At 43.0% G+C, this 26360-nt stretch overlaps 3 protein-coding genes across 4 annotated transcripts in view; 2 read left to right on the plus strand and 1 right to left on the minus strand.

Annotated features, from left to right (window-relative positions):
- The window catches only part of ST6GALNAC4 (ST6 N-acetylgalactosaminide alpha-2,6-sialyltransferase 4), a 683294-nt gene that overhangs the window by 374453 nt on the left and 282481 nt on the right, over positions 1 to 26360 (plus strand). The gene's annotated exons all lie outside the window — the stretch shown is intronic.
- Positions 1 to 26360, plus strand: part of ST6GALNAC6 (ST6 N-acetylgalactosaminide alpha-2,6-sialyltransferase 6) — a 490277-nt gene that overhangs the window by 159345 nt on the left and 304572 nt on the right. The window lies entirely within an intron of this gene.
- Positions 1 to 26360, minus strand: part of COL27A1 (collagen type XXVII alpha 1 chain) — a 187400-nt gene that overhangs the window by 133609 nt on the left and 27431 nt on the right. For both annotated transcript variants that reach the window (XM_070758773.1, XM_070758772.1), the window contains exons 5-10: positions 23654 to 23707; positions 13952 to 13996; positions 13640 to 13693; positions 7398 to 7442; positions 2921 to 2974; positions 693 to 737 (exon numbers count right to left, since the gene is read on the minus strand). In XM_070758773.1, the coding sequence (XP_070614874.1) occupies positions 693 to 737; positions 2921 to 2974; positions 7398 to 7442; positions 13640 to 13693; positions 13952 to 13996; positions 23654 to 23707 (297 nt within the window). The remainder of the gene's footprint in view (positions 1 to 692; positions 738 to 2920; positions 2975 to 7397; positions 7443 to 13639; positions 13694 to 13951; positions 13997 to 23653; positions 23708 to 26360) is intronic.

Genomic DNA, 26360 nt, shown 5'->3' on the forward strand with positions numbered 1-26360 from the left:
GCCAGACCAATCCTTGAATACAGCTCATTTTTTTGGAACCCACACCGCATTTTGGGCATAAAAACTCTAGAAAATGTCCAGAGATATTTTACTAGAAAAGCCCTCCTTTCCTCCACTTGCAACAGAATATCCTATGCAACTAGACTTACAATCCTAGGTTTAGAAAGCTTAGAACTACGTCGTCTTAAACACGACCTAAGCATAGCCCATAAAATCATCTGCTACAATGTCCTTCCTGTCAATGACTACTTCAACCACAACAATACATGAGCATACAACAGATACAAACTTAAAGTAAACCACTCCAAACTCAACTGAAGGAAATATGACTTTAGTAACCAAGTAGTTAATGCATGGAACTCACCACCTGACTCTGTAGCATCATCACCTAATCCCCAAAATTTTACCCTTAGACTATCCGCTGTTGACCTCTCCTGATTCCTAAGAGGTCAGTAAGGGGTGTGCATAAGTGCACCAGCTTGCCTTCCATCCCCTGTCCTAATGTTTCTCTTTTACTAGTATTATGTATATACATGTTGTTCTATCTTTGTATACCACCAATACGTCCTTGACAAAACAAACAAATAAATAAAAGTAAACCTTCTTGAGAACTTCCAACATCCCCATCCCCACCTCCCTTCTCCTCTTTAATTTGGAACAAGGTCTGCATAATAGACAAGGAAAAACTTTACCGGCCTACCGATCTTGCCCTTCTTCCCAGGAACTCCAGGGATTCCCTAAAAAACAAAGAGAAGAGGGGGGTGGAATTAATGAAAAACCAGAGAAGGGTTGGACAGCCAGAAAGGAAAAACACAGAACTCTAAACAGAAAGGGAAAATCAAATTCAAGAAACAATTTAGAAAGATGGCAGGCCAGAAGGTTAGCACGAGGCAGCAAAGGAAGATGGAGAAAGAGTTCAATCCAGCCCTTAAATTTTTTTTCCGCCTTGAGCCTCAGTAAGACACCCACACAAACACAAGTTTTGTCCCCAGCCAATTCTAGGAATTGGAGACAGTGCTTAGAGGGCTGAATAATTATTCAGCTACTGATCTGGACCCAAGGGGAATCCAAGCCAACAATTGCTCGTTGGAGAACCTCACTTTACAGTTCTGATCTGGTTACACAAAAGTCTTAAATTAGCATCCCCTGAGCATTAGCGCACATTCCTCTTGTAATATATACACAGTCGCAGGCTGTGGGATCTAGGATCTGCCAATAGCACGGAGCAAAGAAGCTGGCTTAGCAGTGCAGAGCTGGGACCACAGAGTCTCCAACGAAGCCTACAGAGATCCAAATCCAATCTTAATTGGCTGTGAAGACCCCCTTGATAATGATGAGTCCAGGGCTAGTTATCTCTGTCTCTGGGGAGTGTCTCGGGGTTGGGAAAGGGGTAGGAACTTTTCCAGACACACGGGAGGCCTGGGTTGTAGGCCCTGCTCTGAAATCTCTTAGGGGAAGGAAGGAAGGAAGTCGAAAAAGACACGTTTTAGTTTCCAACTCTCTTTATCAAAGCTCCCAACTGTACAGGAAGGACTCAATTGGTTTCCTGCTCTGGTTGGCCATCGGTAGACTTTCCCGGCCTCACTTTGACCCTCTGGCTGCTCAGGGCTTCAGTCATGACCTCATTGTTTACAGATTAGAAAATGGGGAAAGCCAACAAGAATAAGTTTATTCGTGGCTTCATAAGAAAGTGAAACAGGAGGGTTTGCAATCCTACAGGCAGAAGCTGTTCTCAGTCTCAAGTTCAGAAGTGCTCTAGAAGAGTTAGGGTCTCTGATTCCATGGATCTTCTGGGGGAGGGATGAAGGAAGGAAGCAAGGAAAGAGAGGGAAGGAAGAAGGGAAGGAAGGGGGAAGGAAGAAAAAAGGGAGGAAGGGAGGAAAGAAGGAAGGAAACAAAGAAGCAAGCAAACAAGGAAAGAGAGGGAGGGAGGGAGGGAAGGAGGGAGGGAGGGAGAGAGGGAGGAAGGAAGGAAGGAAGGAAGGAAGGAAAACAGGGATGGATGGAGGGAAGAAAGAAGGAAGGAAGCAGGGAACCTAGCAAACAAGGAAAGAGAAGGAAGGAAGGAAGGAAGGAACCTAGCAAACAAGGAAAGAGAAGGAAGGAAGGAAGGAAGGAAAAACAGGGATGGATGGAGGGGAGAAAGAAGGAAGGAAGCAGGGAACCTAGCAAACAAGGAAAGAGAAGGAAGGAAGGAAGGAACCTAGCAAATAAGGAAAGAGAAGGAAGGAAGGAAGGAAGGAAGAAAGGAAGGAAGGAAGGAAAAATAGATGACTCTATTCACATTAGGCACTTAGTACCCCACCCATAGCTTTCTTCATCTCCCCCTGGAAAGCCTCAACGGATCACACTCAAGAGATTGCAAGGAGCTCAGCTCTCAATCCCTGTGAACACCAACATGGTGTAGAATTAGGTGGGACCAGAATCAGAGAGTCATTTTCTGCCCTGGAAGTTCACAACATGTCTATCACTATAACTCCCGGGATTGTTTTGAAGAAGGGTGAGATTAGAAGAGAGAGCCCCATTTTCACCAACTTGAGCTCTTGAGTGAAAGGCAAGGCCCTTAGCTTGAAGATGCACCAAGAGTTGGGTTGGCCAACCTCTACGGTAAGAAAGTTTGTCCAAGTGCCGCCTCTATGTTGGTTGAGGCAGGTAGGATTCTGTTGGGTACCCTTTGTTGGGGGTCAAGGGAAAGGGAGGGTTTTGCCTTCTCTTTCTGCTCAAGATCCCCATGGACAATTGGTGGGCCACTGTGTGACACAGAATGCTGGACTCGATGGGCTTTGGCCCGATTCAGCAGGGCTCTTCTCATGTTCTTATGTGAGGAAGGCAAAAGGGAGCTTTGTGGTCGGGAACAAAGGGGGACACCACCACTTCCAGAACCCCCCAACAATATAAAACAAGACTAGCCAATACTTACTCTTTCCCCATTGGCCCCTGGTGTTCCCAATAGTCCCGGTGGGCCAATGTACCCCTGTGGGAAGCAGGGAAAGAAAAAAAACAAAGAGCAATTTGTCTCCTCGGAAGGCGGAAGGTCACAGCAGGTCATCGGAGGGTCCAGCGGTGGGTCGAGGCGACCTTGACGAAAGAAACCTTGGGGCAAGTGTATATGCCCATGGACTGCATGGTGATATTTTCCACGATGTAGTCCAAGGGCACATACCCTCACACCAGGGACCGGTGTGCTTGGCAGGGAAGAAGAGGAGGAACCAGTGGATAAAAAGTCAGACAGTGGTGAGCACTTAAACACTTATACACTGCTTTACAGGCCTCTCTAAGCAGTTTACAGAATCAGCGCGTTCTCCCCCAACCATCTCAGTCCTCATTTGACCCACCTCGGAAGGACGGAAGGCTGCGTCAACTTTGTGCCCCATCAGGATCGAACTCCAGGCAGTGGGCAGAGTTGCTGCACTTGGCAATGCTGCACTCTAACCACTGCGCCACCACAGCTCTGAAGTTTGTTCAAGGTACCGTACTTTTCGGGCGGCAAGATTTCAACCATTTTTGCATACACAGAAGCCAAAAAAGGACCGAAATCTCACCTGCATGAGCATCCTCGCGTGAGATTTCGCTTTGGGTGCATGCGCAGAAGCGAAAACTTGCGCAAGGGCATGCGCACATTTGTTGGGAGTACATCCACCCCACTGGCCTCTGGAACCCACCAAAAAGTCCTACCGGTTCGCCGATCCCATTCGTACCAGGTGGGGCCGATTACGGAATAACATACATACAGTGATACCTCTACTTAAGAACTTAATTCGTTCCATGACCAAGTTCTTGAGTAGAAAAGTTTGTAAGTAGAAGCAATTTTTCCATAGGAATCAATGTAAAAGCAAAGTGACCAGAGAAAGGAAAATGCTTCGTTCGCTCTGGACTGCCAAAGCCTCCTTAAGCACCACCGAAAGGCTCCTCTGGCAGCTCAGAAAAGCCCGAGAGGGCTGGGATTAAACGGGGAATGGCAGGAAACTGGCCGGGCCTTCGTGTCGCTCTCACATTTCTTGGGAAATTTTTCCAGACTCGGTTTCTTAAGTAGAAAATGATTCCTAAGAAGAGGCAAAAAAATCTTGAACACCTGGTTCTTATCTAGCAAAGTTCTTAAGCAGAGGCGTTCTTAGGTAGAGGGACCACTGTATTTATACATTTGAATTCAATCAGTCAATGATCAATATCTTATTCATGCATATGTGTCGGTGGGGTGCATGCCCACACCAGCCTCGGGATCTCAGTACTGCTAGGAAAAGATAAGTGGAGCCCTTCACTGATGTTATTGATATATACAGCTCAAAAAAAAATAAAGGGAACACTCAAAGAACCCATCCTAGATAGAAACATAGAAACATAGAAGACTGACGGCAGAAAAAGACCTCATGGTCCATCTAGTCTGCCCTTATACTATTTCCTGTATTTTATCTTACAATGGATATATGTTTATCCCAGGCATGTTTAAATTCAGTTACTGTGGATTTACCAACCACGTCTGCTGGAAGTTTGTTCCAAGGATCTACTACTCTTTCAGTAAAATAATATTTTCTCATGTTGCCTTTGATCATTCCCCCAACTAACTTCAGATTGTGTCCCCTTGTTCTTGTGTTCACTTTCCTATTAAAAACACTTCCCTCCTGAACCTTATTTAACCCTTTAACATATTTAAATGTTTCGATCATGTCCCCCCTTTTCCTTCTGTCCTCCAGACTATACAGATTGAGTTCATGAAGTCTTTCCTGATACGTTTTATGCTTAAGACCTTCCACCATTCTTGTAGCCCATCTTTGGACCCGTTCAATTTTGTCAATATCGTTTTGTAGGTGAGGTCTCCAGAACTGAATGAATGAAATATCCTCATTGAATACTTTGTTCTGTACAAAGTTGAATGTGCACAACAGCATGTGAAATTGATTGTCCATCAGTGTTGCTTCCTGAGTGGATGGTTTGATTTCACAGATGTTTGATTTGCTTGGAGTTATATTGAGTTGTTTAAGTGTTCCCGTTATTTATTTATTTTTGAGCAGTGTATTTTAAGGTACGTATGTGTGTATTGATAGATAATGGAATTGTGGAGGGGAAAAAAACTTTAAAAAGAGAGAGAGTGGTCAGAGTTCCTTACCGCTGGAGCCCACTCTTGCAAGCCATTCCCAAGCTGACTCACTTGTACCCCCAGTTCCACCCCGTCCTCTTTTCCACACATTATATGAAAACTCTGCCAGGTTTAATTTTTTTTTTGGTTTGTTTCTTGCTCACAAGCTTCCTGGCACGAAACAAAAGCAGCTGGTAGCGTTTTACTGTTCGTAGGAATAAAAGGACATGACAAAAGAACAGGAGGCGGAATTTGCTGGCCTGGAGCTCTGCGGTGATTGATGAGCGAAGACGAGAGAAGGAAGAGGAGGAAGACGAGGTGATAATCCTGCTGTTTGACTTCTTTGGGCAAACAAGCACGGAGGAAGTAGAAAGAGGAGGGGCAAGAGGAGGAGGAGGAGGAGGAGATAGGTTTCAGCACCTAGAGTAGACAAGAAAACCTAAGCAAAATCTCCAAGCAATTCCTCTTTTGCCTCTTTTCTTTTTCAAATGAAGCAAGCTCTGGCACCAGAGCATGGAGTAACATTACTGGCTTGGAGTATGGAGATACTCAGAGCAAGGTGTAACGTTGATGCTACTGGCTTGGAGTATGGAGATACTCAGAGCATGGAGTAACATTGATGCTACTGGCTTGGAGTATGGAGATAGTCAGAGCATGAAGTAACATTGATGTTAGTGGCTTGGAGTATGGAGATAGTTAGAGCATGGAGTAACATTGATGCTACTGGCTTGGAGTATGGAGATAGTCAGAGCATGAAGTAACATTGATGTTAATGGCTTGGAGAATGGAGATACTCAGAGCAAGGAGTAACAGTGATGCTACTGGCTTGGAGTATGGAGGTACTCAGAGCAAGGTGTAACATTGATGCTACTGCCTTGGAGTATGGAGATAGTCAGAGCATGAAGTAACATTGATGTTACTGGCTTGGAGTATGGAGATACTTAAAGCATATAGTAACTTTGATGCTACTGTCTTGGGGAATGCTCAGAGTATGGAGTAACATTGATGCTACTGGCTTAGAGTATAGATACTCAGAGCAAGGAGTAACAGTGATGCCACTGGCTTGGAGTATGGAGATACTCAGAGCATGGAATAATAGTGATATTAGAGGGTGTTGGGAATACTAAACAGAGTCAGAGAAAGAGCTAAAAAATAATCAGCAGGAAAACCCCACAGAAATTGAGTATTATACATGCCCCTTCACTCTACAAATTACTTTCACTCTACAAATTACTTTCCTCTTTGCCTCCAGGAGGCTTAAGATCGAAAGGCACCAGATGGATTTTTGCAAAAAAAGCGCATGCCCCTGGATGGATTCCAGCACAAACCCTGACATTTGGAAGAATAAAACGTTTGGTCCTGGAGACCGATTTCAATTGGATCCTCCAGCGTTCTCAGCTTATCCTCAAACCCTGAAACCCAAGTTGGCTGATCAAACTGAGATCCAGAGAAAGCAGCAAGCTTACTAATCGGTGGAGAAGAACCCAAGCCCTCCTTTCCTAGACTCTTTTCCTCATTTCCAATCTCTTCCGCCACATGTCCATTTCGGAAAGCGGAAGTCCAAAGATACTTCACCAGAAGAGCCCTTCACTCCTCCACTCGAAACAGAATACCCTATGAGACTAGACTTTCAATCCTGGGCCTAGAAAGTTTAGAACTAAGACGCCTTAAACAAGATCTAAGTATTGCCCACAAGATCACATGCTGCAACGTCCTGCCTGTCAACAGCTACTTCAGCTTCAACCACAACAACACAAGAGCACACAACAGATTTAAACTTAATATTAACCACTCCAAACTTGACTGTAAAAAATATGACTTCAGTAACCGAGTTGTCGACGCGTGGAACTCATTACTGGACTCCATAGTGTCATCCCCAAACCCCCAATACTTTACCCTTAGATTATCTACGGTTGACCTATCCAGATTCCTCAGAGGTCAGTAAGGGGCGAGTACAAGTGCACTAGAGTGCCTTCCGTCCCCTGTCCTATCGCTCTCCTATATCTCTTATTCCTTTCTTCTATTCCTATATCTCTTCTTCTATTCTTTCATTGATATGTTCTATTACTATATCTTCTTTTCTATTATTTCTTAGATATATTTTACTATGAGTATCTCCTCTATAACCTTCATCATGTATTTTACTATGTGTATATTGATATATACCCACTAAAACCCTCATTGTGTATTGGACAAAATAAATAAATAAAATAAAAAATAAAAATAAAAAACCAAGGAAGCAGGCGCTCCAATAGCTTCAACCTCAAACCTGCAAAATGTCGGACCCAACACCGGCTGCGGAAAGACCACCTCGCTGACTTACCTGGCTCCCTTTCGGGCCAGGATCCCCTATCGGTCCAGGTAATCCCTAAAACACAAAAGAGGGAAGAGAGAGAGAAACAGACGAAATGCAAATTAATTTGGAGAGATTCCCACTCGGAGCTTCTTTGCGGAAAGCAGCAATGCCAGAGAGGGGGAGACACACAGCTAGGAATTGGGTAGGTGACGAGGGAAAACCAGAAAGGAATTTCAAACATCAAGGAGGAATGATAATAATAATAGTAATAGTAATAACAACAATAATATTAATAATAATAATAATAATATCATCATAATAGTAATAATAGTAATAATAAACACACTAATAATTTTAAGTTGAAGTTTTTTCTTTCTGTTTAATTAATTGATTTTAATTAGTCTAATTATATTATTAAAATGAAAATATAAAAGTAGATATTATATTATAGCAGTACATTAAGAAATTCTATGGAAACGTTTTTGGTATACTAGAACTGACTTCAATTATTCAACTACAATGTTAAAATGGAAACATTGAAGTAGATGGTATAATATAGTAGTATTTCATGAATTGTTTTTCTGTATTGATCTATATCATAGTTAGTTTTCTTTTTTGTGTGTGTTAGCAAGACTTTTATGCTTAGTGGAGCAATGGTAGCTCCTTTAAATGTTAAATGTTGTTTGTATTGTTTGTCTTTAAGAAAAATTACTAAAAATATTTTTTAAAGTCATAATTATTATTATTAAAAAGTTTTATTATGATTTTGCAACAATAATAATAATATAATCATAATCATCATTGTAATATGCCGCCCCTCTCCGAGTCTGCGGAGAGGGGCGGCATACAAATCTAAATAATAAATATTATAATAATAATAATAATAATAATAATAATAATAATAATACACTAATAGTGATATCAGTAATAATAAAACAAACATTGTTATTATTAAAAAGTTTTTTTATTATTATTTTGCAATAATAACAATAAAATCATCATCATCATTGTAATAGTAATAATAATAGTAATAATAAACACGCTCATAATGATATTAATAATAATAAAACAAATTATTATTATTGCAAAATAATAATAAAACATTTTTAAATCTTCAGTTGACTGAGTTTAATGTTTAATGAATGAAAAGATAATAATAGTAATGAAATAATAGTAATAGCAATAGTACTATTCCTGTAAAGGAAATACAGTTTAACTTAACTATACAGTGATCCCTCGATTATCGCGAGGGTTCCGTTCCAAGACCCCTCGCGATAATCGATTTTTCACAATATAGTGGTGCGGAAGTAAAAACACCATCTGCGCATGCGCGCCCTGTTTTCCATGGCCGCGCATGCGCAGATGGTGTTTTTACTTCCGCACCTGGGAAGACCCAGGGAAAGTTCCTTCCGCCGCCCAGCAGCTGATCTGCTCGGCAGCGCCGCAGCAGCGAGGAGCCGAAGATCGGGGTTTCCCCGCCGCCCACGCAAAGGGGAAACCCCGATCTTCGGCTCCTCGCTGCTGCGGCGCTGCCGAGCAGATCAGCTGCTGGGTGGCCGAAGGAACCTTCCCTGGGTCTTCCCCGCCGCCCACGCAAAGGGGAAACCCTGATCTTCAGCTCCTCGCTGCTGCCCGCCCGCCGCTCGCCCGCCCGCCCGCCGCTCGAGAGCAAGAGGGGGAGAGATAGAGAAAGAGAGAGAAGGAAAGAAAGAGATGAGAGAGGGAGGAAGAGAGTGTGAGAGAGGAAGAAGCAAGATAGAGAAAGAGAGAGAGAAAGAAAGATGAGAAAGGAAGAGAGTGACGTCATCGGGTGGGAAAATATTTTTAATTAATATTTTTTGAAAAATCGCGATATAGCGTTTCTCGAAGATCGAGATCGCGAAAATCGAGGGATCACTGTATATCAATGAAAATCTAACATTAAGGCAATTTACTGTAGAATTGTTAAAGGGGTTGTTATGTATCGTTGTAACTGCATTGTTTTGTATTGTCTACGTTTGTCTTCATCTTAATGTTCTTTAATGTTTTAATATTGATGCTTTGTAACAATTATTCTTTTTAAAAATAGTAATAGTAGTAATAATAAGATAAGACAACAACAACAATAATAATAATAATAATAATAATAATAATAATAATTAATAGGCATCTTTCTAGCTAATGGTTGAAGGAAGAAGACTCTGCAAAGACAAATATTTGAGAGGAATTTGTTTCCAAATTATTGGATTTATATGCCGCCCCTCTCCGCAGACTCGGGGAGGCTCACAACAATGACAAAACAGTACTATTTATTTATTTATTATTTGGATTTGTATGCCGCCCCTCTCCGAAGACTCGGGGCGGCTCACAACAAGTACATAGTAACAAATCCAATACCCACCAATCCAATTACAATTTTAAGCTAAAAAATTCATAAAAACCCCAGAATATTAAAAAACAAGCACACAATCAATCCAACACCAAAACAACATGGGCAAGGGGGAGATGTTTCAGTCCCCCCATGCCTGACGGCAGAGGTGGGTTTTAAGGAGTTTGCGAAAGGCAAGGAAGGTGGGGGCAATCCTAATCTCAGGGGGGAGCTGGTTCCAGAGGGTCGGAGCCGCCACAGAAAAGGCTCTTCCCCTGGGTCCCGTCAGACGACATTGTTTAGTCGACGGGACCCGAAGAAGGCCAACTCTGTGGGATCGAACCGAAATAACAGAGTTGGAAGGGACCTTGGAGGTCTTCTAATCCAGCCCCCTGCTTAGGTGTACATCACTTTAGACAAACGGTAGTCCAATTTCTTCTTAAACCCCCCCCCCCCAGTCTTGGAGCACTTACAACTTCTGGAGGCAAGTTGTTCCACAGAGTAATTATTCTCTAACTATCAGGACATTTCTTCTTAATTCTAGGTTGCTTCTCTCCTTGGTTAGAACTTAGAATAGCAGTTGGAAGGGACCTTGGAGGTCTTCTAGTTCAACCCTCTGCTTAGGCAGGAAACCTTACACCACTTCAAATAAATCGTTGTTCAACGTCTTCTTAAAAGGTTCGATTACTGCAATGCTCTTTACATGGGGCTACCTTTGAAAAGTGTTCGGAAACTCCAGATCGTGCAGAACACAGCCGCGAGAGCCATCGTGAGGCTTCCCAGATTCGCCCACGTATCTACAATACTCGGTGGCCTGCATTGGCTGCCAATCAGTTTCCGGTCACAATTCAAAGTGTTGGTCATGACCTTTAAAGCCCTACATGGCATTGGACCAGAATACCTCCGGAACCGAATGCTACCGCACGAATCCCAGCAGCCGATAAGGTCCCACAGAGTTGGCCTTCTCCGGGTCCTGTCGACTAAACAATGTCGTCTGGCAGGCCCCAGGGGAAGAGCCTTCTCTGTGGTGGCCCCGGCCTTCTGGAATCAACTCCCCCCGGAGATTATAACTGCTCCCACCCTCCTTGTCTTCCGTAAACTACTTAAGACCCACCTATACCGCCAGACATGGGGGATTTGAGACACCTTTCCCCCAGGCTTATTATAATTTATGTTTGGTATGTATGTGCTGTTTGGTTTTTAATTATGATAGGGTTTTTAGTTTTTTTTTAACATTAGATTTGTGCCTGTATAATACTGTTTTTATCGTGTTGTGAGCCGCCCCGAGTCTTCGGAGAGGGGCGGCATACAAATCTAATAAATTATTATTATTGTTATTATTATTAAAAACTTCCAGCGTTGGAGCATTCACAACTTCGGGAGGCAAGCTGTTCCACCGATTAATTGTTCTAACTGTCAGGAAATTTCTCCTTAGTTCTCAGTTGCCTCTAATGATCATTTTCTCTCTTGCTAGTACATACGGAAGCACGTCAATCAAGTTTTGGCCAACACGAGACAGGTCTATCAAGGGCCTTTACTGGAAGCTGAATGTTGGATGAGACATTCCCCATTTGGCAGATGTTGGAAGCCCAAACATCTGGATCTAGAACGAGAAGGCAGGAGCTAAAACTTGCTGCCTCCGTAGGGAAGGTCTAGGGGGCTACGAAGATGCCATGCCAACTCATATTATCCCACTGGGTCCGCCCGCACAGCTTCCAAGTTGGCTCTATCCCCAACTTGGAAAAGTTGTGAATATTAGCGTTCTCCAGCCCCTGGATGAGTGGATGTCAGAAACATCTGGCTCGCCCTTCTGGAAGAGACAGCGACGGATCTAGAAAAGCTATTTATTTCTCTTTCTTTCCATCCTACGTGTGTTTTTCATAAATAGGTTGCTCACCATGTTTTATTGTCCTTCGGTTCTGACTTTTATGGAAAAACCTAACGGTTTAAAGTGGGGAGAAACAAAGAACTGAGAGAGAGAGAGAGGGGGAGAAAAAGAGAAAGAAAGAAAGAAAGAAAGAAAGAAAGACAGAAGAACAAAAAAATAAGAAGGAAAAAAGGAAGGAAGGAAGAAAAACAAAAGAAAATAAGAAAATAAGAAGGAAGGAAGGAAGGAAGACAGACAGACAGACAAAGAAAGAAAGAAAGAAAGAAAGAAAAAGAACAAAAAAAATAAGAAGGAAAGAAGGAAGGAAGGAAGATAGAAAGAAAGAAAGAAAGAAAAACAAAAGAAAATAAGAAGGAAAGAAGGAAGGAAGACAGAAAGACAGAAAGACAGAAAGACAGAAAGAAAGAAAGAAAGACAGAAAGAAAGAAAGAAAGAAAGAAAGAAAGAAAGAAAGAAAGAAAGAAAGAATAGAGTTCTCTACACAACAAGGTCACGATGGGACAAATGAACCAGTTGGACTATTTTCGAGATTTATAACTTGGTTTTTGGGGGAAACACTATTGATCAACAAGTTTTTTGCCCACAATGCATTAATCAAACGCATCCTCTTGGAATTCCCGACATTCAGAACCTTGTAAAGAGGAAAGGAAGAGGAGATAATACCTGCCGTCTTTAGGGGTTTGCTGTGAGGCCAGGAACTCACCTGATCAAATCAATTGCCGTATCAAATATGGTGTCAGGGTATCACCCTGTTTCCGGAAGAGCTGCATCTCAGGAAGAAGCTGAAGGTTGGAAGGCCTTCTCCCTGACATGCTACCATGTTTTCCCCAAAATAAGACACTTTCTTATATTTTGTGTACCCTGAAATAAGTGCTTGGGTTTATTTTCGGGGAGGTCTTATTACTTTGGGACACATGGAACTCTGTCTCCCTAACCCTAACCAGAGGAAAAGATATTTTGGGGATAAGGGTTTATTTTTGGGGAAGGGTTTATTTTGGGGGCATGACTTATTTTCAGGGGAGGGCTTATTTGGAGGAAGAATTTATTTTGGTGGGAGGGCTTATTAGGGGGAAGGATTTATTTTGAGGGCAGGGTTTATTTTCAGGGGAAGACATTGTTGGGGAAGGATTTATTTTCGGGGGAGGGTTTATTTTCAGGGAGAGGGCTTATTTTTGGAGAAAGGTTTGATTTGGGGAGGGCTTATCTTGGGGGAAGCGTTAATTTTCAGGCCGCGGCTTATTTTCAGGGGAGGGTTTAGTTTGGCGGAAGGGTTCTTTTTGGGGAGAGCTTATTTTCAGGGGAATGGCTTTTTTCATGGGACAGTTTATTTTTGGGAAAGGGCTTATTTTCAGAGGTGGGCTTATTTTTGGGGAAGCACTTATTTTCAGGGGAAGAGATTTTTTGGGAAGTGCTTATTTTCAGGGGAAGGACTTACTTCTGGGAACGGGTTCTTTTTGGGGAAGCACTTATTTTTAGGAGAAGCATTCTTTTGGGGAGGGCTTATTTTTGGAGAAGGGCTCATTTTCAGGGGCAGACTTATTTCTGGGAGAGGGCTTATTTTCAGGGGAAGAGTTCTTCTGGGAGAAGGCTTATTTTCAGGGGAAGAGTTCTTCTGGGAGAGGGCTTATTTTCAGGGGAAGGACTTATTTCTGGGGAAAGGTACTTTTTGGGGAGGGCTTATTTCTGGGGAGCGCTTATTTTCAGGGGAAGAGTTCTTTTTGGGAGAGGGCTTATTTTCAGGAGAAGGGCTTATTTTTGGGGAAGGGCTTATCTTAGAAGAAGGGTTCTTTTTGGGGAAACACTTATTTTCAGGGGAAGAGTTCTTTTTGGGAGAGGGCTTATTTTCAGGAGAAGGGCTTGTTTTTGGGGAAGGGCTTATTTTCAGGGAAACACGGTAGCTTTCCCCATGCTAAGGAGAATGGAGGAGACAACGGCTCCATCTGCAAACCCCATCCCGATAGGATCCAAAATTACCTACCAGGATTTTCCCCCCTACCCTGTGCTGCGTTCAGCACAATAAAAGATTTACTGCACCTGCCTGCCAGGATAACCTTTGGCTCCTGGGTTTCCTTGGACGCCTCGGTTGCCCTGTCCAAAAGGAAAAGACAAAAGAAGAATTAGTGGAGGGAAAAAAAACAGAATAAGAAGAATTAAGTTCAAATCTGTGCATCCAGTGGTCTTGACAAAAGAGATGACCTGCGGAAGAAAAAAACTTGAAGTTTCGATGGAGAACGTGTGATTTTTTTTAAAAAAAAATCTATCCATCCAGAACTCCTGGTCAACCACGAGATGACCATTCCATCCTAAATGCATGAAAAAAATCTCAAAATCAGGACAAATACTCACCGGCTCTGCAGGATGGCCAGTTGGACCAGGATAGCCTTTCTGTCCCTAGTCGAAAAAATAAACATGGACATATTAGTAATAATAACAATCAAGTTGGAAGGGACCTTGGAGGTCTTCTAATCCAACCCCTTGCTTAGGCAAGACACCCTACACTACTTCAGGCAGATGGTTGTCCAACATCTGCTTAAAAACTTCCAGTGTTGGGGCATTCACAACTTCTGGAGGCAAGCTGTTCCATCGATCAACCATTCTGACTGTCAGGAAATGTCTCCTTAGTTCTAAGTTGCTTCTCTCCTTTTTTAGTTTCCACCCATTGCTTCTTGCCCTGCCCTCGGGTGCTTTGGAGAATAGGTGGACTCCTTCTTCTTTGTGGCAACCCCTGAGATATTGGAACACTGCTATCATGTCTCTCCTAGTCTTTTTTTTTTTCATTAAAGTAGACATGCCCAGTTCCTGCAACCATTCTTCATATGTTTTAGCCTCCAGTCTCCTAATCATCTTTGTTGCTCTTCTCTGCACTCTTTCTAGAGCCTCAACATCCTTTTTGCATGGTGGCAACCAAAACTGAATGCGGCATTCCAGGTGTGGCCTTACCAAGGCCTCATAAAGTGTTATCAACACTTCACGTGATCTTGATTCTGTCCCTCTGCTAATGCAGCCCAGAATTGTGTCGGCTTTTTTAGCAGCTGCCACACACTGTGCCTCGCACTGATGCGATCGATCGTTGGAATCCAGTCTGCTTTCTTTAAAAAATCAGATAGGATCCCAGCTTCACTGCAGTCCTGGGGCCAATGAAACGTTCCAGCTAGATGGGATGAGCAGCAACCTCCAACAAAAATCTACTGAGTTGCATTGTGAGTCATTTTGATTAACAATCTCATGACAGTGATTTTTCCCTGGCACTGTTCAGATACTTTTTAGATAAGGGGGGGAAGACAGGAAATCTGCTACCATACAGGAGCTGCTGAAATTCAACACTTTAGATGCTGGAAAGCTTTCTGAACTCTCCTCTCTGAACGTTTAACTATCTGTTTAACTAGTTTAGTTCTAAATGAGGCTCTTCCGAGACCAAAATTCTTCTGCTGTGCACACAGCTGGCTCCTATTTAAATGGTCGTCCAATAGGACTCCAAGATCCTTCTTTGTGTGATTAGACCCACAATTCCCATCCGCCCATCCTGAAAGGGTGCTGGGAGGTATAGTTTGTCAAAAAGGACGAGAGGAACATCATCACTTCCTTAACTTGTCCCATCAATGGATGAATTCCTGGTTTCATTTTGTTTTTTGACTTTTGAAGGTCTTCTCTGCACTCTTTCTAAAATCTCAACATCCTTTTTGCATCGTGGTGACCAAAATTGAATGCAGCATTCCAGGTGTGGCCTTACCAAGGCCTGATAAAGTGGTATCAACACTTAAACACTTAAAGTCTGTAGAGATTCTCAGTCATCTAGGTCAGCTACTATGCATAAAGAAGGAATTTGGCACACCAGGAGGCTTCACTTCCGATTCATACATTTCTTCTGCTGCTTGAGAGGACAAAAGCCATTTGCAGGAAGTCATGGAAGGAATCGCAAGCATACTGGGTGGCATTTCATGTTTTTTAAGTAGCAGATGCTGGCAAAAACAGCCACAGAGTTTTGCGTGTGGTATCATGCCCTTATCACCTCGAGGTTCGACTACTGCAATCGGTTGGCGGGCCCCAGGGGAAGAGCCTTCTCTGTGGCGGCACCGGCCCTCTGGAACCAACTCTCCCCGGAGATTAGAACTGCCCCTACTCTTCCTGCCTTCCGTAAACTCCTTAAAACCCACCTTTGCCGTCAGGGGCATCATGGGGGAACTGAAACATCTTCCCCTGGGCATGTCTAATTTATGTATGGTATGCTTGTGTGTATGTCTGTTAGTATATGGGGTCTTTTTTAAATCTTTAATATTTTTAAATTGTCAGATTATTTATGATTTGTTTCCACATGTTGTGAGCCGCCCCGAGTCTTCGGAGAGGGGCGGCATACAAATCTAAGTAATAAATAATAAATAAATAAATGCTCTCTACATGGGGCTTGGAGAGTGTTCAAACTTCAACTCGTCCAAAATACAGTCCAAAATACAGCCACACGAGCAGTCTTGGGCCTTCCAAGAAATGCCCACATCTCGACATCACTCCACAGACTGCATTGGCTACCAATCCGTTTCCGGGCACAATTCAAAGTGTTGGTTATATAAAGCCCTTCATGGCATAGGACCAGATTATCTCCGAGACCGTCTTCTGCCGCACGAATCCCAGCGACCAATGAGGTCCCACAGAGCACAGGCAGCAACAACTGAGAGATTATTATCAAAGAAAATGAGGCCACCTGTGGTTGGGTGGGGCTGTGGTGATTAGTGAGGCTGCTATAAATAACAGCCTGTGGGTTTGGCCACTGTGGAGGATTATCTGATCTTTGTGTTTTGTGACTGCTTTACTGACTTTGACTTTTTGTGTGCTGATTTTTCCCCGTTTTGAAACTAAACCAGAGCAAAGTGTGTTTCACTTTGTGAAAGAAGAAGGACTGTGAATTGCCTCACAGCTGCAAGCTAAGTATCTCAGAACTGATAAGGGACTTGTACAAATTACCAGTTTGTTTGGAGACAAGTGCTCTTTGCTATACAAACAGAGGGCTTCGTTTATTTGTATGTTCGGTATAAAGAACATTGTTTTGAATTTTCAAACGTGTGTGTGTCTGAAATTGTATCTGTGCATTTTCGGGAGGATTCTGCCAGAGAGCTCGACAGAACACTGGCAAAGGCAAAAACGCCCCATTCCACTCCTCCTGGAGGCTTTCTGAAAGCCAAAAATGCCCTCCCAGAACTTCCATGTGAGCCAAAAATTGGCTGGCTGCCATGCATATGCACGTTGGAGCTAAGCTAGGGCAACAGATCCTGTGCCATCAGATACGACTCCACAGTGTCACCTGTGCCATAGCTTTGCCATCACTGTCCTAGACCATTCTTGGATGAGTTGGAGATACCACGGGCCAAACTATGAGGCTGTTTTTGCCAGCGTCTGCTACTTTAAACAATAAAATGCCACCCAATATGCTTGCGATTCCTTCCACGGCTTCCTGCAAATGGCTTTCGTCCTCTCAAGCAGCACAAGAAATGCATGAATCAGAAGTGAAGCCTCCTGGTGTGCCAAATTCCTTCTTTGCGCATGGAAGCTAGGCCAGCTGCCGGTCACAATAGATCATCCTGCAGTTGGATGGGCCAGTTGTCTAATTCAGCATGTGGATTCCGACATTGCTTTGGGTAGAAACCCAGGCACAGCTGGTTGAAGGTCTGTAGAATTTGCTAAGCTCTCACCCCCACGTTTGCAGAAACCAGCTCCATCTTAACAGAAGATTCAGTAGTCAGCATATGAACATAAGATTCAGCAGTATAACATTCAACAGAGTGCGCAACAGCTGTAAAAAAAGCAAATTCCATGCTTGGCATGATTAAGAAGGGAATCAAAAAGAAGTCAGCAAGTGTTGTATTGCCTCTGTACAAATCGATGGTGAGACCACACTTGGAGTACCGTGTACAGTTCTGGTCACTGCACCTCGAGGAGGATATAATGGAACTGGAAAAGGTGCAAAAAAGGACCACGAGAACAATCGAGGAAATGGAGCCCCTCCTTTATGAACGCCTTGGTCTCTCCAGCCTTGAAAGACGGCATTGAAGGGGTGACTTGATCGAAGTGTATAAAATCATGCATGGGATAGAAAAGGTGGATGGAGAAAAATCCTTTTCTCTATCACACAATACTAGGACCAGCCCCCCCCCCTAAAGCTCATAGGTAGGAAAGCGAGGACAAATAAAGGGAAATATTTCTTCACCCAGAGGGTTGTTTATGGAATTCACTTCCAGAAGAGGTCGTGACAGCTGTCAGCCTAGATAGCTTCAAGGCAGGACTAGACAGATTCATGGATGCCAAATGTATCTGTGGTTATTGAAATGGATGTCCAAGTGCCGCCTCTATGTTGGCTGAGGCAGGCAGGATTTCCTTGGGTACCATTTGTTGGGGGTCAAGGGAAAGGGAGGGTCTTGCCTTCTCTTTCTGCTCAAGATCCACATGGACAATTGGTTGGCCACTGTGTGACACAGAATGCTGGACTCGATGGGCTTTGGCCTGATTCAGCATGGCTCTTGATTGATTTAATTTGATTTGATTTATTGGATTTATATGCCGCCCCTCTCTGCAAACTCGGGGCGGCTTCTTTTGTTCTTATGTTCAGCATTCCAATATGTGAGAATAACAGAATAACAGAATAACAGATGAGTTGGAAGGGGCCTTCTAGGTCATCTAGTCCAATTCACCCTTCCAAACCGGAGACCTTACATCTGACAGATGGCAGTCCAGAAGTTTGTCCTCTTAAAAGCTTCCAGGGATGAAGCTCCTGTCAAGGATTGCTTCAATCCTAGGTGATATTCTATTCCATTACAATATAAGGTAAAAGAAGGATATGAGCATGAATGAATGCTGAGTCATAGGATGTAAGCTGTAACCTGATTGGGCCAGAGCATTATAAAATGCAAAGTAACTTTACAATGATTGCTGGCTGTTGCTTGTTAATTGTTGGCTGTTGTTGTTGGTACTGTTGCTAGCTGGCTGGAGCAGGTTGAGCGTGAGTTAGAGAGAGCTGTAGTATTGATACGGAGAAACCTGGATTGGTTTAGTATCTACACGTAAGTAAGCTTTACTGTGTTCCTGTAAATAGAAGACTAAGACAGAAGATATTTTGATTGTACTGAAGAATAAAATTGTTTACTACTGTTTTCTACAAAAGTGTCATAGATATTTCTTTCCACTGGTTCATAAATCATCACATTATACATTCTGGTATCTTGCCAAGTCCTACTGTGTGGCTCTGTATATCCAGACAGCTCCCACAACTTCCAAAGGCATCTTCTGTTCCATGGATTGAATTTTCTCACTGTCAGGAAATTATTATTATTTCTTCTTCTTCTTCTTCCTCCTCCTCCTCTTCTTCTTCTTCTTCTTCTTCTTCTTCTTCTTCTTCTTCTTCTTCTTCTTCTTCTTCTTCTTCTTCCTCCTCTTCTTCTTCCTCTCCTTCTTCCTCTTCTTCTTCTGATTGATCAATCTCTCTTTGATCAGTTTCTATCTATCATTCCTTGTCTTGCTTTGGAAAACAGCCTGATCCCTCTCCTCTCTGTGGCAGCTCCTCAATTACTGGAAGACTGCTATCTAGTCTCCCCTGGTCCTTCTCTTCATTAGACAAGCCAGGCCCAAGTTCTGCAATCGTTCTGCATATGGTTTAGCCTCCCGTCCCCTAATCATCTTGGTTGCTCTTCTCTGCAGTCTCAACTTCGTTTTTATAGTTGATGACCAAAACTGGACGCAGTACTCTACGTGTGGTCTTACTAAGGCTTTATCGAGTGGTATTAGTACTTCCCTTGATCTTGATTGTATCCCTCATGCAATTTAGGACTGCATTGGTCTTCGTTTTGGCTGCTACTGCGCACTGTTGGCTCATATTTAATTGGTCATCCACTATCCTTCTCACGGTTACTGCTATTAAACCAGGTTTCTCCTAATCTATTTTAGTTTTTCTTGCCTATGTATAAAACAGGAAGCAACAAATGGAAACTAATCAAGGACAGAAGAAACCTGGAACTGAGGAGAAACTTCCTAACAATGAGGACAATCAACCAGTGGAACAGCTTGCCACCAGACGTTGTGGGTGCTCCATCACTGGAGGTTTTTAAGGAGAGACTGGACAACCACTTGTCTGAAATGGTATAGAATCTCCTGCTTGAGCAGGAGGCTGGACTAGAAGACTTCCAAGATCCCTTCCAGCTCTATTCTGATTGATTGACCTTGTCAATTCTCTTGTCAATATTTTGCTACCCCAACCAACCATCCACTTCTTCTCCATCCATAAACCTGATGTCAGCATCCCAATAAACATCCGAGAAATAAATCAAAGTCCAAACCTTGGCCTTCTTCCAAGTTACAATTTATTAACAGAGCCATGTGGGATACAAACTGTAGTCAACCCGATACTAACTTTTCCTATTGTTCTCCACCCAGGTTAAAGTTCATCCCTCGTCCCCATACCCACAAGTTCATCACGTGGACCACTCCGGTTTCTCTGAATGCCCATGGTCCTCCCTTGTACTTCCGGACGGTGCTGAACAAAGGGTGACCTTGAATCTTCTGGAAGGAATTTGTTGTGGCTAGTATCTTTCCCCCTCATGCAATCACCCCTCCCCAATTCCCACAGAACTACTTGAATTGTGGCAGGCCAAAATCTCCAACTCAAAACAACGGCTTGGGTCTGACACCTGTCCCACCATTTGATCACAACGTCCTGAAAAGATTGAGGCAAACTTGGATGGTCCTTAAAGCTGCCTGGCTGATTGTGTGTTGTTGTTGTTGTTGTTGTTGTTGTTGTTGTTCTTCTTCTTCTTCTTCTTCTTCTTCTTCTTCTTCTCCTCCTCCTCCTCCTCCTCCTCCTCCTTCTTCCTTCTCCTTCTTCTTTTTCTTCTCCTCCTTCTTCTTCTCCTTTTTTTCTTCTTTTTCTTCTTCTCCTCCTCCTCCTTCTTCTTCCTCTTCTTCCTTCGTCCTTCTTCTTCTCCTTCTTCTCGTTCTTCTTCTTTTTAACCACCCGTTCCAAAGAAAGACAGGAAGGTGATGAAAGAGGTGGAGAAAAATGGCTTTTAAGCCATGTTGACAGACATCCCCCAAGAATCTTCAAGAGATGCTCTCTTCAAGACAGAAATGTCAAGAGTCAGGAGAAAAATACGACCATCTGGATTTACTCTTTTTTCCATAAGCTTCTGGGGAATTCCAAGCTGTCCATCCCAATTCAGCCTTCTTTTGGGAGAAGAGGTCTAATATCTCATCTCTAGTGGCAGCCTTAATCCCCAGTTGATGGTCGGTGTGACAGTCCAGAGGGAAAAAGGAGAGGAGAAATGATGACCAAACTAACTGCTTTGTACAACTGCCAAAGGGAAGGAGGGAAAGACCGCAAACACAGCCCTGTTTAATGGTGAGCTGAAAACTTTCCAGGGGTTGATCCAGGTCCAAAAAAGTACTTTACAGTTATGACAATACCAAAAATAAAATTAAAAAAGTAAAGCGCCTCAAACCTGGGGGGAATAAAACCTTTCTATTTGTAGATTCCTACGTAGCAGTCGTCGGCCACTTTTTTATTATTATTTTTTAATTCAGTTTTAAACGCAAAATACAAAAACACATGAATCACACATAAACATACAGTATTTACAATCTACACTTTTGTATCTTCGATATACGTTCTTTATGCATTTATATGCCTCTATTTTATTTCTCTTTCAAGCCAATTATAAAGTTTTTCCTATTATTATTAATAATAATAATAAGAATAAGAATAATAACAATAAGAAGAAGAAGAAGAAGAAGAGGAGGAGGAGGAGGAGGAGGAGAGGAAGAAGAGGAAGAAGAGGAAGAAGAGGAAGAAGAGGAAGAAGAGGAAGAAGAGGAAGAAGAGGAAGAAGAGGAAGAAGAGGAAGAAGAAGAAGAAGAAGAAGAAGTAGTAGTAGTAGTAGTAGTAGTAGTAGTAGTAGTAGTAGTAGTAGTTAAAGCTGTGAGGTTGATATGGAGAAACCTGGATTGGTTTAGTATCTACATGTAAGTAAGCTTTACTGCATATATTGTGTTCCTGTAAATAGAAGACTAAGGCAAAAGTTATTTTGCACTGAAGAATAAAACTGTTTTCTACAAGAGAGTCTTCGTTATTTTTCTGCATTGGTTCCTGACTTGTCACACCATAAATTCTGGTATCTGCTATCTAGACAAGTCTTCTGCGTATGTCAGTATATCCAGACAACAAATTCCTTAGAACAGGAAAGGGGAACCTTCTCCAGATGTAAGTCCGACTAGACCTCGAAAGGGATTTTTGCACTCTCTAGAACATACCACCACAATAGGAAGGCCCTTCCTTCTCCAAATACTTTCCATCTCTACTTGGTGTCTGTGAGTTTTTTGGACACATAAGCGCAAGGCAGCAGCCATCTCTGAGGATCTCTCTGGAGGCACATGGTTGCCATAGCCACATCGCTTGTGTCAACTTGGACTCTTTGGATTCAGTGCTGAAGAATTGGTTCTTCCACAGTTGTTTTAAGCTTTCGAATGCTTTTTTGACAGTTAAACATCCAGGATAAAGGCTGTGTTGACTGAAGCTTTATGGTGGAGGTCCCCGTCTTTAGAAGTTCAGTGAGAGGCAGAGTCACTTCTGCGAAGGCTGGGATGAATTGCTAGAAGAAGTTAGCAAACCCCAGGAAACTTCACAGCTGTTTCCGGGTGCAAGGGGGTTGGCAGTCAAGTATGGCTCGGACTTTCCTGGGGTCCATCTCTCTGACTTAGTTTGACACTCAGTAGCCCTTGTAGTCTACGGAAGTCTTGTGAAATTCATCCTTGGACAGCTTCACATAAAGTTTTGCAGCTAGCAGTTTTCAGACTTTGTCAGACTAGTTTTGCAAATTCTTCTAGTGTCTCACTCAATATGAGTATATCGTCCAAGTAAACTAATACCTCCGTATACAAGTGTTCGTGCAGCCGCTTGTTAAAGAAAAGATGGTTTCCAAAACTGACAGAGATTGAAGGATGACTGTTGAAGACCTACCAACCACTGCTAGAAAGAGCTGTAAAAGGATAATTGAAATTGCTGAGAGTGGGGTGGGAGGTGGCGGTTGTTGTTTTTTTTTTAAAGGCATCTCTGCATGTTTTGGTCAGCTCTTTTGGATACCCTTTTCAAGGGGCATTCGTCTGGAATGAATGTCTGAAGAAGTCACAGGGGAGAGTCCTGGTGTGTGTGGCTGTTTCCATTGTGTCATGAGAACGAAGGAAGTGGAGGAAAAATGGACTCGTGTCTCAGCAATAGCAGGAAATGTGTACACTGCCAACTCATGAGTTGGGGGAGGTTATGTGGGCCTTGGCAGATGTTCAGTTATGCCAAAACATGACCCAACACCCTTCTTGACTTACCATGCAACACTTCTAAGTTTGCTTTGTAGGACAAGGGGCCCCTTTCTCACCTTCTCCCAAAGAACATTAGTTTCTCACACTTTGGAATTATACTCATTCTGGATTCCAAAAGGGAAAACAGAGAAGCTTTCTAAACCAAAGGTGTTTGCAGTAAGGCAATGTCAACAGAGAACTTCCAACCTTCCACCTCCTATATTTCCACACATTCCCTCTTCTCTCTTTGAATTTAGGAATCTGTACAGTAGCCCCCCCACCCACTTCCTGTGAACCTTTTCAATAAATGTAGCTTCAGTAACAAAGTGGATAACCAGCTCTCCTGTTAATGTCACTGAACTACAACTCCCAGCATCCAGTAGGGCAGTTGACATTCAACGACTTCAGGATCAATCCTCTTGATCTGGGGCCTCTCATGTAAAGTTGGGCCAAGGGTCCAGATCATAAGTTCTTGGTAGGTTCTTTCTAACCAGTCAAATGTTCCTTCAAGATGAAGCAATTGGAGCACCTCCTGAAATTGTTCTTGAAGATGTTCCTCCATAATACATCAACGAAACCCTACCATTCAAAGCTAGCAAATAATTATTGCTTATCTCAAATAGTTCTTGGGTTCACTGAGGGAGCAAAATTTCAGTTGGGTCCATAATCAGTCCGTCTCAGGAGAATCACCTAATAGGATTCCACCCCAGAATAAAAAGTTCTTACCTTCCTACCAGGTGATCCAGAAAATCCTGTCAAACCAGGTAAACCCATATGACCCTGAAACCAAAAGAAAGATTGGTTTTTATTTGACCCAGCCATCAGAAATCTAAGCATGAATGAACTTCATATGTCAAAACTTCAAAGATCACCTCGGGGACATTGTCATAAAGAGAATGAGGGATTGTGATTGATTTAGCTTCTCCTTCTGCTCATGCAATGTTGACATGTTTGCAGCCCTCTTTGGACAAGGAGTCTCTCCTTACAGTCACTCACACCCTCATCACCTCGAGGATCGGATACTGCAATGCTCTCTACATGGGGCTACCTTTGAAGAATGTTCGGGGACTACAGCTAGTCCAAAATGCAGCCACAAGTGCTGTCATGGGCTTACCAAAACTTGCCTACATCCCTCCGCAAGCAGCATTGGCTGCCGATTGGCCTCCAAACACAATTCAAAGGATTGGTTATTACTTATAAAGCCCTACATGGCTTAGGACCAGGTTACTTATGGGACCTTCTCCAGCCTCATGTATCCCAGTGACCGGTCAGAGCCCACAGAGTCGGCCTTCTTCAGGTCCCGTCAGCCAAGCAATGTCGGCTGGCAGCGTCTGCAGAGAGGGGCGGCATACAAATCTAATAAATTGAATTGAATTGAATTGAATGGGAAGGGCCTTCTGTGTGGCAGCTCCAACCCTCTGGAACCAACTCCCCCCAGAGATTCACACTGCTCCTACTCTCCTGGCCTTCCAGAAGGCTTTAAAAACTCACCTTGGCTGGCAAGCTTGGGGCTGTTGAGCTCTAACATCCTGCTCCAGCCATCAGTGTGATTGTGGTGTAAATGAGTGTGATTACCGTATTTTTCGGAGTATAAGATGCACCTTTTTCCTCCCTAAAAGAGGCTGGTAATTTGGGTGCGTCTTATACTCTGAATGTAGCTTTCTTTTCAGCCCTAACTAGCTGCTAACAATTTTCCCAGCTTTTACCTTTCAGACTCTTTCATTGCTTCTCTCCGCGAAGAACGTTTTCCAAGCCCTAAGTCTTTGCAGGGTTTTTTTCATTGCCCTAACTTTATTTATTTATTTATTTATTACTTAGATTTGTATGCCGCCCCTCTCCGAAGACTCGGGGCGGCTCACAACACGTGGAAACAAATCATAAATAATCTGACAATTTAAAATATTTAAAGATTTAAGAAAGACCCCATATACTAACAGACATACACACAAGCATACCATATATAAATTAAACATGCCCAGGGGGAGATGTTTCAGTTCCCCCATGCCTGACGGCAAAGGTGGGTTTTAAGGAGTTTACGGAAGGCAGGAAGAGTAGGGGCAGTTCTAATCTCCGGGGGGAGTTGGTTCCAGAGGGCCGGTGCCGCCACAGAGAAGGCTCTTCCCCTGGGGCCCGCCAACCGACATTGTTTAGTTGACGGGACCCGGAGAAGGCCCACTCTGTGGGACCTAATCGGTCGCTGGGATTCGTTGCTCCAAATAAGTTTCTTTCCACCCTAACTAGGTGCTAACAATGCTCCCAGCTCTTACCAGCTTGCAAGCTCTTCCATTGTTACTCACTGAGAAGAATATAAGATGCACCTGAGTATAAGATGAACTTTAGGTTTTGGGGACGAAAATAGGGAAAAGAATCTGCTTACCAGGTGTTCATCTGATTAGCATCTTTGGTCTGGTCAGCTTCAGCACATTATGTTATCCCCTGGTTATGGCTTTAAAAAAAAGCACCTTTATTCAGAGAGAGTAACAATGAAAGAGCTTGCAAGCCAGTAAGACCTGGGATCATCATTAGCACCTGGAAAGAAACATTTGTAGCAAGTAGAGCAATGGAAAAAACACTGCAAAGGCTTAGGGCTTGGAAAACATTATTTGCAGAGTAACAATGAAAGAGCTTGCAAGCCAGTAAGAGCTGGGAACATCATTAGCACCTGGTTAGGGCTGGAAAGTAAGTAAAGTAATTTGCAGAAAGTAAAGCAATGAAAGAAAAAAACCTACAAAGACCAGCTTTGGAAAACATTCTTTGCAGAGAGTAACAATGAAAGAGCTTGCAAGTGGGTAAGAGCTAGGAACATCGTTAGCACCTGGTTAAGGTTGGAAAGAAACTTTTGGAGAAAATTAGACCAATGGGGAAAAAACTGCAAAGACTTAGGGCTTGGAAAACATTCCAAAAAAATATGGTACATGGTTTTATTACTGGGGTTTTGGATCAGTTTATAACTGGGCTTTGGAATTATTTTTGTATTTCTTTTACATATTGTGAGCCACCCTAAGTCTTTGGAGAAGGGCAGCATATAAGTCCAATTAATAAAATAAAATAAATAAATGAATGTTTGCAACCCGTATCACATCAGGAAGACGTTTCCTGGGCATTGGTGCACTCTGATTTTTTTTTTTAATTCTTTTTTCACTATTCAAAGTCTTCCTTCTTTTTTGTACGAGGAAATCAGAGGAAAACCTCTGCCGTTCGGAGGATTAAAACCATCATAAACTAACGTCAGATCGCTTCCAGGAGCACTCCTACCCCAGGGCTAATCTCTTGAGACTCTGTAAGCATGGCTCTATAAATGCTAGTTAATCTGGTGTTTGTCTACCATTGCCAAGGACCTTCTCCCCTCTTCTGGCACATTCAGAAGGTCGGGAAAGAAGAAGAATCTTCTTACACACCCACTGAGGATCGGAGAACAGTCCACCAGCCCATA

The sequence above is a fragment of the Erythrolamprus reginae genome, chromosome 8, assembly GCF_031021105.1.
Source record: "Erythrolamprus reginae isolate rEryReg1 chromosome 8, rEryReg1.hap1, whole genome shotgun sequence".
NCBI lineage: Eukaryota > Metazoa > Chordata > Lepidosauria > Squamata > Dipsadidae > Erythrolamprus > Erythrolamprus reginae.